The sequence below is a fragment of the Tetrao urogallus genome, assembly GCF_951394365.1.
Source record: "Tetrao urogallus genome assembly, chromosome: 14".
In the NCBI taxonomy this organism is placed as follows: Eukaryota; Metazoa; Chordata; class Aves; order Galliformes; family Phasianidae; genus Tetrao; species Tetrao urogallus.
This window is the reverse complement of record NC_136827.1, coordinates 16831814-16844317: the sequence shown is the minus strand read 5'-3', so window position 1 is coordinate 16844317 and position 12504 is coordinate 16831814. Positions and strand designations below refer to the sequence as shown.

At 52.6% G+C, this 12504-nt stretch overlaps 1 protein-coding gene across 1 annotated transcript in view; it reads right to left on the bottom strand.

The window, feature by feature from the left end:
• ARHGAP26 (Rho GTPase activating protein 26) overlaps positions 1-12504 on the bottom strand; it is a gene marked incomplete at both ends in the record, with an annotated part of 98020 nt that overhangs the window by 15754 nt on the left and 69762 nt on the right. Inside the window, 4 exon segments of the mRNA XM_079542440.1 lie at positions 4657-4810; positions 7342-7480; positions 10872-10951; positions 10954-11030. Of these exon segments, the coding sequence (XP_079398566.1) occupies positions 4657-4810; positions 7342-7480; positions 10872-10951; positions 10954-11030 (450 nt within the window).

The following is a 12504-nucleotide window of genomic DNA, read 5'->3' as shown; positions in this document are numbered from 1 at the left end:
GGCTCCCAGAGTTTGGGGTGAGCTGGGCAGCTCCTGGCCTCCATCCCAAACCAAGGGGCTCCTGTGGGGCTCTCATGATTCCAAGTGACCGGCTGTGCCTTGGAAGCCTCGTGCTTGGCTCTGCAGCCAGGCTCACCCCAGCGCTGTGCCAGGACGCATGCCCAGCGTGGACGAGGCGTGTGAGGACAGCCCTGCCCCTGCTCCCTGCCCGGCGCCCGCCTGCGATGGCCGGAGCTGCGGTGTCCTCACGAAAGGACAGCCTCACAACCTGCTCTAAAATTATCCCTGGGATTGAATTGCCCTGTCACCACTCAGAGAGCTGTGGAGCCATGTGCTGCCTGCAGTGCTCCGGTGAGGGCACCGGGCAAAGCACAGCACGGCACAGCATGGCAGGGATGGCATGACATGGCGCAGCACAACAAGCACGGCACGGCACAACACAGTCCAACAAAGCAAGGCAAAGTCCACTGCTGCCTTCAACCCACACTCTGCGGATGTCCCCAGAGCCCCTCTCTGATGCTCAGGGCTGAGGGCAGAGCAGTTCTGCACGACCCTCCCACAGCTGCCAGGTCCCACGAGTGCTGGCCGGGTCCCCAGGCACGCTGCCATACAGACGGCCCAGAAATGGGAGCTTTTGTCTCTGAGAACACTGCTCAATAACACACGGAGGGTTTTGTAACTTCAGAAATCAACTATCCCTAAGAGTGCATTAGAAAACTCTAAGAAGTAACTGTTTGGAAATTTCCATGTGACTTAGAACCATCCCAAAAGTACTGTTGGGCTGCACTTTATTGTATCAGAAGCAGTGGAACATTCTTCACTGGCAGCAAAACATTAAAAAGGGTGGGAGGTGATAAAATAAATGCTCAGAGCTACCATTGGGAAACAGCACTGCAAAAACACAGCCAAGGACTCCAGGAAGGGAGAAGCGTTCTCCTCCCACAGCACGGTGCTGTTTGCTGGGCCCGGAGAGTGGCAGGCACCCTGTGCTTGTGGTGCAAAGCTCTCCTTCTGAAAGGGAAGGCAGAAGCCCCCTGGGCATTGCTGCATGCTCACAGTCACAAGAGCTCAGGCTGATGACTTTGTGGAGTTGCAGTACAAAAAATCCCGCCTGTCTGGTTACATGGAGAAAATCAGCTGGCCCCACCTCACCTCCAGAACAGTCACGCACAGAAAGAAATTGCCAAGAGAGGAGAAACTGAAACCCTTGCTGCTCCATCCACAGTATCCAGTGAGCCCCAGCCGCCCTTGATTTTACAGACTGCAGTACCCAGCAGCAGGAGCAGCATCACCCAGCAGCAGTGCCACGCAGCAGCGGCTGCACACCCAGGCACTGAACTCACTACACATGCAAGCAAAGGCCACCGAGCCAGCCTACAGCACCCAGCCCTGCTCAGCTGCACACACCCAGAGCACGGCCAGCTTCCTGCAGGCAGCTGGGGTCTGTGGGCAGCACGGGGCACAGACAAGGCTGGGAAATATAGATAGAACAAGAAACAGGAGGCAGGCACCAAGCAGGCTGTCAGCCCAGCATGCCCAGCTGAAAAACAGCTCCTGCGGTCATCTGCAGGGACCGAGCCACAGCCCCACAGGAATGCATCTCCGCACCACCAGAGCGAGGTGCTCGCTTGGAGGATTTTAATAACCACACTTTTAAATCACCGTGATCACACAGTTTACTTTGAAAACTTCCCCCATTGCAGCTGAAGGATCCATCGGTGGCAGAAACACAGGCTTTTCTGCCACGTCTTCTAAAGCAGCTTTCTGCAACGTCAAAAGTGAAGAAAACCAGAGAAAAGAAAGAAGCGCCCATGCAGGGGTGGCAGCAGGCAGCCGCTCCGCTCCCTCGTGCCCAGCGACAGCGCCTGGCGGGGAGCAGCCCTGCTGACTCACAGCACAGCTCCCGCCCCGAGCGCTTCTTCCATAAAAATAAACCCAGCCCCAATAAATCAGCGCATTCCCATAGTAAAACCCTGATTGGTGGCTGGGAAGGAAGAGCCTTCGTCCCACAGCTGAACTATTTCCCTCCAGGCTGGTGATGGAGGACCAGGACTGAGGAAGGCAAACCCCTGACATGCAGGCACAGGCAGAGCGGCTGCTCTGCAGGAGATGTGAGCAGCAGGAGCACAGAGCAGGCCTGAGAGCACGGCACCGCTCACCGCTGGGATGGGGAGCCGGGTGCACAAAGCTCACACGCCTCCACCCCCACAGACAGCGCTCAGTTATTTAATGCCACGTTTTAAGGCCACCTCGCAATGTATCAGGGCTCACTGCAGCAAAACAAAATCGAGAAATCCCCCTGCATTTGTAATTCTTCACCACTGAACCACAGAATTATTCAGGTTAGAAAACCTCCGTTCCCTCAGCTGCTTTCCATAGGATGTGTGCTCCAGACCCCTCACAGCTCCGCTGTCCTCCTCTGGACACAACTGACTTTACTCCAACAAGTCTATTGAGATCAGCAGTTATCAGTTCTAACTCATGTAAGCAGAAACACATGAGAAGTGAATAAACCAGGGTCACCATGCCCACATCGACCGGGGGCCTGAGACAGGGCAACCAATGGCACCAAGCCCATCCACCAGCAGCAACGGCACCAAACCTGCCTGTTAGACAGCAGCAAAGCAGAGAGGTAAAAGGCTGTGGTCAGCGATGGCTGCATGCAGTGTCCAACAGCTCCTCTGTTTCAATGGTAACTTTAGACACAAAAAAAAAAAAAGAACAAAATCAATTCTGTTTTGGGGTAGTTTTTAATTTACTAAGCTGTGCTGTTGCTGCTTTATGGAAGGAAGCAGGATTCCTTGCTTGTTCTCTTAAGGAGTTCTTTGTTTATAAAGAAATCCTTTTTTCTCTACAGGAGGAAAGCGGGGCTTCCCATCCTCCTCACACCTGGGGCTCTGCAGCTGCTGTGCTACAGGCACTGACACCACAGCGCAGTGAGCTGCCCCGGCCTTGAGACAAGATGGGGCAGCCCTGACCCACAGCCAGAAACTCAAAGAAAACAGTGAAGAATGCAAGAAAACAACAAACTCCTGAAGAGGAGCTCCACGATGGGTCTCACAGGTCTGGCAGAGGGTTTGGCACAGAGCTGAGGAAGCACCAAGAGCAAGGCAGCAACACAGCCTGCCTGCTGCCACGCACCCGCACTGCTGCTCCTGTAACTACAGCGGAGCGATGGAAACTCACAGCTCCAACAGATAACAGCAACTGACCTCAGTGCCCAAGGGCATCTGGGAACTACTGCAGAGCCCCAGCCACTGCAACTGCTTAACGGAACAGGGCCAGCTTTGTACAGGTGCTATTCGCACAGCAGGGCAGACAGGACAGCGCTGTGGGACACTGGCACCACTCAGGCTGCTCTGACCCAAACCATCCCACCTACACCTCCTGCTGTTGCCCCCAGCCTGCCCAGTCTGGAGTAGGGCTGAGCACCGTGGGCCAGATGGAGCCAGCTGCAAGCAAAGGGAACAAAACAATCTGGGTCCGTTCAGCTACCGCAGCGATGCAGAGGAAACCTAGCAATAACATTTTCACGGGACCACAAATGAAGTCAAAAACAGATATTTAAAGACAAACGAAGGCATCTCAGCAAACTTTAAAACCCAGCTTCGAGCACAGAGCTGTCCTACCTGTGGACAGGAACCTCCACATCACGGCGTCCCACGGTGGCCACCAGCAGCACTGAGATCGGGGAACGTGCAGCCTTGGCACGAGGCCTGGCTGTTTGGGGCAGCAGAGGTGGTGGGAAGGAGGTGACGCCGATGGGTGACGGCCAGAGCCCTGCTCTGCACATGTTGTGCACTTACCTTCAGCACAGGCTGCTGCCCGAGCGCCGCACCCCACGCCAGGCAGGGCAGCCGTGGCCAGGCGCACCAGCAGCGGCACCGAGCCATTTCTGTGGGGACCCAGGAGAAACTGCTGAACCCAAGTGTTCACCGCGGGCTCCTAAGGGCCTGTTTGCAGGGCTGGTGAGAAGGGGCTGCGCTGCAGGCTGCACGGGGACACGGGGCAGGAAGGCCACCCCATACAGACCCGCATGGACGCGGGGAATCAGCCTGGGCTCGAGGGACCACGGCTGCGGGGCTCAGAGCACATCTTCATGTGTGCAGGAGAGGAGTTCTGTGGGAAAATGCGCAGCCCAGCAGGACCACGGCAGGAAGGAAATTCCCCATGGCAGAGCCGTCCGCGGTGCGAGGCTGTGTCAAATCCAGGGGACTGCACAAATAACTCCGCCATCCCCCGGGAGTCGTTGCTAAGGTCGCTATTTTTTCCCCTTGAACTTTTCAGATGAAGGAAGCAATAGCAGAAGCAATGGCACAGATTTGGCTGGAGATCAACGGCACTGACAACAGTCATAGATTTAAGTCAGAAGAATAGTCCTTTGTGCTTGCTGGAGTTATCTCCAGATGGGTCAAGCAGTTCAAACAGCACTGCGGGGCTCTGCTTGGAGCACACCCTGCAGGCGCAGGCTGAGCAAACCCCCCCCCAATCCCACTGCTCAGACCGAGACGTGCAGGACGCACCCCGAGCGGCCATTAAAAATTAAAGCATTAAATTGCATTCTTCAACAAACTGCTGGGATTCAGAGCGAGAAACAGCCCTGATTAAAGATTAAGGACGTTGAGCCTATAAAACACTAATTACCACTGTACTTACAGTGAGTTTGGCCTGTTGGGTTTAATTACTTCTAGTTCGAGATCACTTGAGTTCAGGTTGGATTGAGGCGCGCTGTTGGAGTTGAGGAAGCTGTTTACATTTGAAGAGATGACGGATTCCAGGCTGGAATTGATGATGCTGTTCCTGTTTTCCTCTGGAAAACACCAAAAAAAACCCCCAAGAGTTGCAGGACAGAGGCAGCCAGGCTCCTGCCCACCACTCCTGCCCCAGTGTAAATGCAGCAGCATCCTACCAGACCTCCACAGACAGGCACTGAGTTCCCAGGCATGTTTTCTATGCGCTATGCATTGAAGTATGAGAAGTAACAGTTATTCTTTTCTCTTTCTGAAGATGCAACAACATTTTAAACAAATGACATTTTTAGCAACAAAATACTGATCTTTCTCAAGATATAAATGTTTTACATTCCCAACGACTTCCAAAGGACCACATGACCCAAGAAAGAAAGGGATGAGACTACACGCAGGAATGCATTTGTCTGTGGCTGAAATCAGGTACCACAGAGGGGATAACAGTTATGGAAGGAGAAAAGGACAGATCACCCAATTAAAGTTTATCCCAACAAAAAAATGCTTCAGTCTGAACATAACATCAGCCACTAGCTGCCTTTCCTGCCCAGGTCTACAACCACCATGCAGCACTGCTGATAACACCAGTGAGGACAGAGACCTGCCCTGCTGCCCAGCTCACTGCCCACAGCCTGGACTCAGCTCTGTTCATTTCCCTTCATCCTGCCCTGCTAAGAGATGCCCTCCTTATTTGTGTAACTTCAACACTGAGGTGTGAAAACATTATGCATCCCAAAGCAACCTCCCCAGCATGGGTTTCCTCCTCATCTCTGTGCTGAATTACCTAAAATCACATTAATTCATTTTCATAAGATGCTTTTTCCGTATAAGCAGCAATTGTAATTGAGAGAGGCAATTATCATCACTGATGGCACAGAAAGCTGCTCTACTGCAGAGAACTGCCACTTCTGTGATGATGTTTCCTGAAAGACAGACAACTGCTGGAAAACACAAGGAGTGCTCCTTTAATGACAAATCTTTCAAAGGAATTGTATCTCCTGTGCACGCTGATATGATGAAATTGCTACTAAAAAGCACACGGTCACAAAGAAGCCCCTATTCTCAAGCCCATCCAACTATACATCCCTTCCAATTACACATCTGCATTAGGACAACAATTAATACTTGCAGAAGGAGAAAGCAGCGTAAGAGAAACTCCCGAGCTTCATGGAGAGCTGATCCTGAGCACACAGCAGAGAGGAAACCCTGCATGCCTGGAAAATAGCTTGGGAGCAGTGCTGCCTCAGGGTCAGGGAGGTGGGATGCTGGGTGAGCCCTCTGCCACCGTTTCAAAAGAAAATGATGACATGCCCAAAAGGACATGGCTGCAAAGGGAGGAGCGAACCAGCACTCCTCGTCACATCGCTCATCGTGCCATCGAGTTCTTGTGCTGCCTGGACAAAGTCAGAGTGCTTACAAGGCAGCGAGAGGCTCAAACGCCATTTAGATCAGGCTGTCATCCAGAGATCAGCCAATGCCAAGGATGAGATAATTGCATCAACACACATTACCAGTTCCTGAAACTGCATGCCATGAATCTTGGTCTCAAGCAGGCTATCAAGGGAACTCTCCAAACACTGACTGGAAGACAGAGCAGCCAGCAGATGAAATAAGGGAGAAATTAACCTGCCAAAGGGCCTAAAGCCCCAAAAAGGTCGATCCAAAGCACACCTTGATCTTTGCTCCCAAACAGCACAGCTTTCAGAGCCGTTCTGTGCACGGATGGCCCAGCAGTGCCCTGCAGCCTATTCAGATGCCACATCCAGTTGTTTCTAAACATTTTCTGCCTGAGGCTAAAGTTCGAAAATAAGCTCTGTAAGCCTAACAAATCAGTGTCAATTGTCTGTGTAATCTCAGACACAGCTACCAGCCAACATTGAATTAAAGTCCCTATCAGCCAAGAAACTGGAAGTGTTTCATCTACAGAAGATGGGAGATGAATGGCAGAATTGGAAACCATCCCTTTATTCTATTTCCTCCTTTTTGAAAGTCTGATACCGCGTTCAGTTTAAGCAAAGGATTCTTTGCTAAGGCTTTTAGCTCAGTCTCACGGCTCAGGGAGCAGAACAGCAAACTCCTGCTGTGTATTTCTGCTCCGTAGCATGCGAGACAGCCGTGTGCAGAGTGAGATGGGAGGAGGTGCTGACTCCTTCACCAACATATCCGGAGCACCAAACAGAGACCAAAATGGAAAGACGATCCTCAACATTTTTAAACCATCATAGCACCTACTCCACAGAAAAATACAGAACATCCTGGCCGGGCTGCTATATCTGTAAAAGTGCCTGTGGGCATCCAGCGAGAAATAAGGATCGACTTTGGACACCCCAAGGGCTCTGCCTTGTGCCCTTCAGCTGCTGGGGACTTGGGAACGGGGCAGCAACCCTATAGCACACCAGTGCAGCCTGCACCAAGCCTGCTGCAGCCTGGGATGCCAGGCAGGCATCGCACTCCCCATCAGCACAGCAGCGCAGTGACCAGAGGCTCCGTCCCCTTACAGGACGCATCTTTCATCAGCACCAGCACAGCTGTGCTCCACGGCAGGGTTACGGTGCTGTGCAGTGACACGGGGCAGGGCTGGGGAGGGGGCGCTTACGCTTCTCGTTGGGCTGCGCGGTGTGGAACAGGGTGAGCGGCCGCTCGCTGCACGATGGGGGCTTCGAGTCTGCGCTCTTCTTGCGGGACAGCAGCAGCTGCGAGTTCGACGGCGGCGTCTCCGGCACGGTGTTAAATATCTGTGAAAGCCAACAAAGAGGGCTCTTCAGCATCAGCTGCTCAAGCAGAGCAGCTCTCTGCCCTCAGCATCCCGCCATCACACCAAGGAACAGCATTAACAGAGGTCACGCATTCAATAAAGTAACACGTGGGGCACCGTTTCCTAAACTCCACATTTTCATTCTGTTTGCGCTCCTTTTCTCTCCTCTTCACCAAATGCACACAGTGCAAAATGTGAAAAACCCCAACAACCTGGTAGGCTGCTTCTAGTGAAGGGCCTGCAGTGCCCTCGCAGGTGGTGGGAGAATGCTCTGGGCAAGAACCCCAGCAGGCACCCAGCTATGCAAACGTGGCAGTGCACAGCTGGACAATGGTAGGGCACAGCTGGACTAGCAGGACACAGAGGCAGAGTGACACCGAGCTGCCTCCCAACCCCTTAAGGGTGGCACACAGCACCCAGGCTAAATGTGACCACTCTCAACAGAGGAAAGTCGAGAGCTAGCTGCCTGTCCAAAAGGACCAATGCTTATTTTGAAGCTCTGAAGAGGGAGGAGTCAGAGGACCCAGAGCCACATAACAAACAGAAGTGGTCTTGCAGCATCACACCCCTAGAAGCCCTGCCAGCCTGCCCAGCAGCACATGGAGCTCTGCTTTTCCTTCATTTCAATGCTTCTTCGGTTTGTTTCACTTTTCAGCTTAAGAAAAATAACTGAGACATGCTCCTCACCAAGCAAACCTGTGTTCTAACTCTCCCATCCCAGAATCCAATTAACAGAGATAGCGAGACAGTTTAATCATCAGAGTGGGAGAGGAGCAGCCAGGCTCCATAAATTACACATACAGCCCCCATGCTCGCTGTGCAGCTGGAGGCTCCTGGAGCAATCCGCGCCCCTGGTGGAACGCAGCCAAACCTAGGAGATGCTCCACAAGGAGCTGCCCTCCAGCCACAGCTGGAAGCTCCAAGGCCAAGGGCGCCGCTGCTACAAAGCTTTGCTAATTGCAGAAAATAAAGATGAGGTGCTGAGGGCTTTGACCTCAGTGTTAACTCTGAGTACTGACTGAGGCAGCGCTGGGGTCTGGGTAACACCCTGCAGAAACCAGCCCTGCTGGTGGGCAGCAAGGTGCCACTCACAGGTCAGCTGCCCCCTCCTTGGTCTGAAGGGAGCACCAGCAGCATCATTTCCCAACACTTCATACAAAATGCCTTTTCCAAAGCATTGGAGCTGCAAATTTCCAATACAACACTGCATCCCTGGTTTCTTGCAGAGGATTCACTCTCAGTTTGCTTGTCATGGTAACATCCCCAGCCATAGCAGAAAAACCATTTTATCCTTTAAAAGCACGCATCCCACACGTGTCCTGCAGCAGGTTACGCTGCTGCGCTGCTCTCACAAACATACACTGCACATCTGCCCCAGCTCCAGTGCTTCAGGGCTCCCATCCACCCCACTGCAGCTCTGGGCACACGCACAGCCCAGTGCTCTGTGCCTCACTGTGATAACAGCAATTTTAATGGGAGAGTCGTCCCACTTACCTGAGGGAAATATAATGTAATACCAGACAGTCGCTGATTGCCAGGAACCATTCAAATCAATTACATTTTCCCTGAGAATGCACTTAATCATAAACAGTGGCTGTGAGTCACCAGCGTAAAACAATATAAAGCAGCAGCAGCGCAGCACAGAGGGCTCACATATTGCTAATCACCTACAGCAGCTCCTGCAGGAAAACTTCAATGAGTTCCAATCAATTCAAATTAAGGAATACACTGAAACTAAACAGTCCTACAGAGGGAGTGAACCAGCACCGGGACTGACTTTAGAAGAGATTTTCCTCCCAGTTGCTGCCTCCCTCTTTCTTGGAGAATCTAGGAGAAATGGGGACATGGGTCCAACAGCATCCTGCATGCAGCATCACTGTGCCATGCAGTACCCGTGCCTTTGTGCAGGCAGTGCAAACAGCATCTCTCCATCCTGCACCATCAGTACCCAGTGCATGAGAGCAGCCGGGCAGCACAGACAGCACGCAGCACTTACGCCCACCCGCAGTCGGTGTGACGGCAGCACACAGCCCAGTCACAGCCTTCCCTTCTGCTGGTGCCATAAATTACTCCTAAGGAAGGGTAGCCATGGAAGCACTCGGGAGCCCTGCGGCACAGGTGTCATTTTGCTGGTGAGCAGCACTGCAGCCCACACAGACCATCACTGCAGAAATCCGTCATTGATCCCCTCAGGTGCCACCTGATGGAGGAGGCTCGGCTGGAACTGAACAAGAACCAGACTGACGCCCTGCTGCTGCAAGGACCTGGGAGGGGAAGGCAGCCATAGGGCTCAGCGAGGAAAGAGACAGCAAAGTGCACCCACAGCAGTGACACAATGCTTGAATGGTTTCCTGGTGCCACTGCTGGGACACTGCAGACGTACAGACGGATGGATGGACAGACAGACGGGCGGATGGCCACCAAGAGCCCACAAGGCTCATGCCTGCTGCTCAGCACAGGGCTGGGGCTCAGCCACAGGCTCACGGCCGCTGCTCGCACTCCCCTCTGCAGCAGCACGCGGTTAAGCAATCACTGTAACTGCACCCCACAAAGATCAGAGAAAATAGCTCCTCCACGCTAAATAAATACCACGATGTTTATCTGCCTCTGGAGGAAATCTGTCCAACAACACGCAATCCATCCCTGCTGGACATGCACTCACTGCCCCTTGGCAGCACCAGGCAGATGAGCCCCAGGGCTGACACCTGCACCACATCCATGTGGGACTCAGCCTTGCAGCTTAACACATGCAACTGATGGGCTAACAGACTCTGGAGAGAGCCCCGAGTAGCAGACAGCCCCGAGCATCACATCCTCCTTAGCCCAGACTGCTTTCATATCACAGGCACCCAGCAGCACTGCATGGGAAGTTCAGCAACACACCACCTCTGGACAGTGGCCCTGCAGGACGCTGTGCCTCACCGCCACTCCATGCATGCACAAGCACTCTGTGAGCAATGCTCGTGTTCAGTGTTTTAGTGCTGCCGTTTGCTGAATTACAGGGCCTCCATGGGCACTCATTTGAGAGCCTCCTCCTGTTAACACCCTGAAGGTGACCAGGAACCCAGTGAGTGCCCTGGGCAGGATGTCCTCCAGCTGCAGCAGAGCTACTGCAGTGCTGCACCAGCAGAGCCAGGAACAGGTGGGAGCATCCTTGCAACAGACACAACTGTGCCTTGTCACAGCAGATCAGCGCTGTGGAGAACGTCAGTGCTTGGATGTAGTCAGAAAAGCAGGAACCGAGTTGGGCCCTTTATGGCTGCTGGCCAAAGTCAGCAAGGAGGGCCCTGGGGAAGTAGACTGCAGCTTGCAAAGTGACAAATCAGGTGTAGGAAATAAACCGTAGTGATAGAAGCAAGTAAAGTCTTTACCTTCTCATGGTTTTCTATTAAAATTTCAATCACAATATTCTGAAACTTGATGTCCATAATGGCAGCGACTGTTTCCTCCTGGGTCGAAGCAGCGTCGGCCCAAACACCACACCCAGATTAGCAACAGTCATCAGGTTCTGCTTGTGGTTATCTGCAACTCTGCAAAAGAAAACCAACAGAAGTAGGTGATGGGAACAATCAGGATGGACCCCCATCCTTGCCTGGCACCAGGCTTATGAGTCTGTTTGCTTTCCTGACACTTCTGGGGAGCTTCAGCCATGTGGAAAAGTACAGCCTCAACGGTTGTGTTATGGCAGGCATTGCAGCTCAGGATTTGGCTAATCCCATAAAACCCCAACGCTTCCCCGGCCACCGAGGCTCATGTTGCAAACCACTCCCAGGAAAACATCTTGAATCATTAATGCTTGAAACCCGTCTAAAAACAAATTGTTGGACCTCTGACACATGCTGCTCTCCAGCTGAACAAGTGACCTCTATATGTTCCAAAATCCAATCCTTTCTCACCCATTTTTTTGCCTTCACGGCTCAGCCCCATCACGTTGGCTGCAGGGGGCCGGGCGAGGAAACCTCCCAGCCAGGAACACACGGACACTGGAGCCTTGCTCCCAGACAGGCCACATGGTGACACGTCATGCAGCGAATGCAAGTCACAAGGAGGTGACAAGGAGGACGTGCAGCAGGAGCCCACAGCCCTATCACCACAAGTCTGTGGTTTTTTCCTGCCCTCTTCAACCAGGAAGCTCAGTGACTTCAGACAGTGTCAGCACAGAACTGTATCCTATGTTTTTAGAGCAATGCTTTTTCCCTGTCATCTCTCTCCCTGGAGAGCACATGGGACCACAAGGAGAGCACAGCAGGACTCAGGCCCTGCTGCAAGTTATTGCCATGAGCTGTTATTGCTGATCACGGCACTAAGATTGCAGCGCTCATCACGCGTGCAGACGCAGCTCATTTCAGCACAGTGTAAACTCAAAATAAAATAAGCTATCTATCCTTCTCCATCCAAGCCTCATTTGAGTCAGAGAAGAACTCTTCACTCCTCATCCTACACAGGGCTTCCTGGGTGACAGCAGGGGCAGCAGCAGATCTTGGGATGGTTGGAGCTCCTGCCCCACGCAGTCTTGTCCCCACACTCAGTGCAGGCAGGAGCCTGGTCTGCTGCATGTTCCAGCCCTGCAGCGCACACACCAGCACACTGAGAATGTCAGGGCTTGTGTTCCAACCCAAAGGTGCAGAAATCCCTTTTACTCATCACGTCCCCAGTGTCAGGAAGCCCTGGATGTTCCTCGCGGTGTCTGAGAAGCCCCCCCTGCCTGCAGACTGCGGCCCCGCAGCCACGCACCCAAATCCCTTCCCTCCTCCCACACCTCCCTAATAGACATTTACAAATGCCACTGGAATTTTCACCTTGCAGCACAATCTGCATTTCAAACGCACGCTCCTATGCTCCCATTTGGGGCTCAGAAGACTGAAACCGAAATAGTTGTGAACAGCACTAATAAAATAATAATTGTAATGATCTTCCGTGGTTACTAAAACAATGTTCATTTATAAAAAAAACAACCAAATTGATCTAAGTCTTACAAAATTAGGTCCCTTCATTTCTCATTAC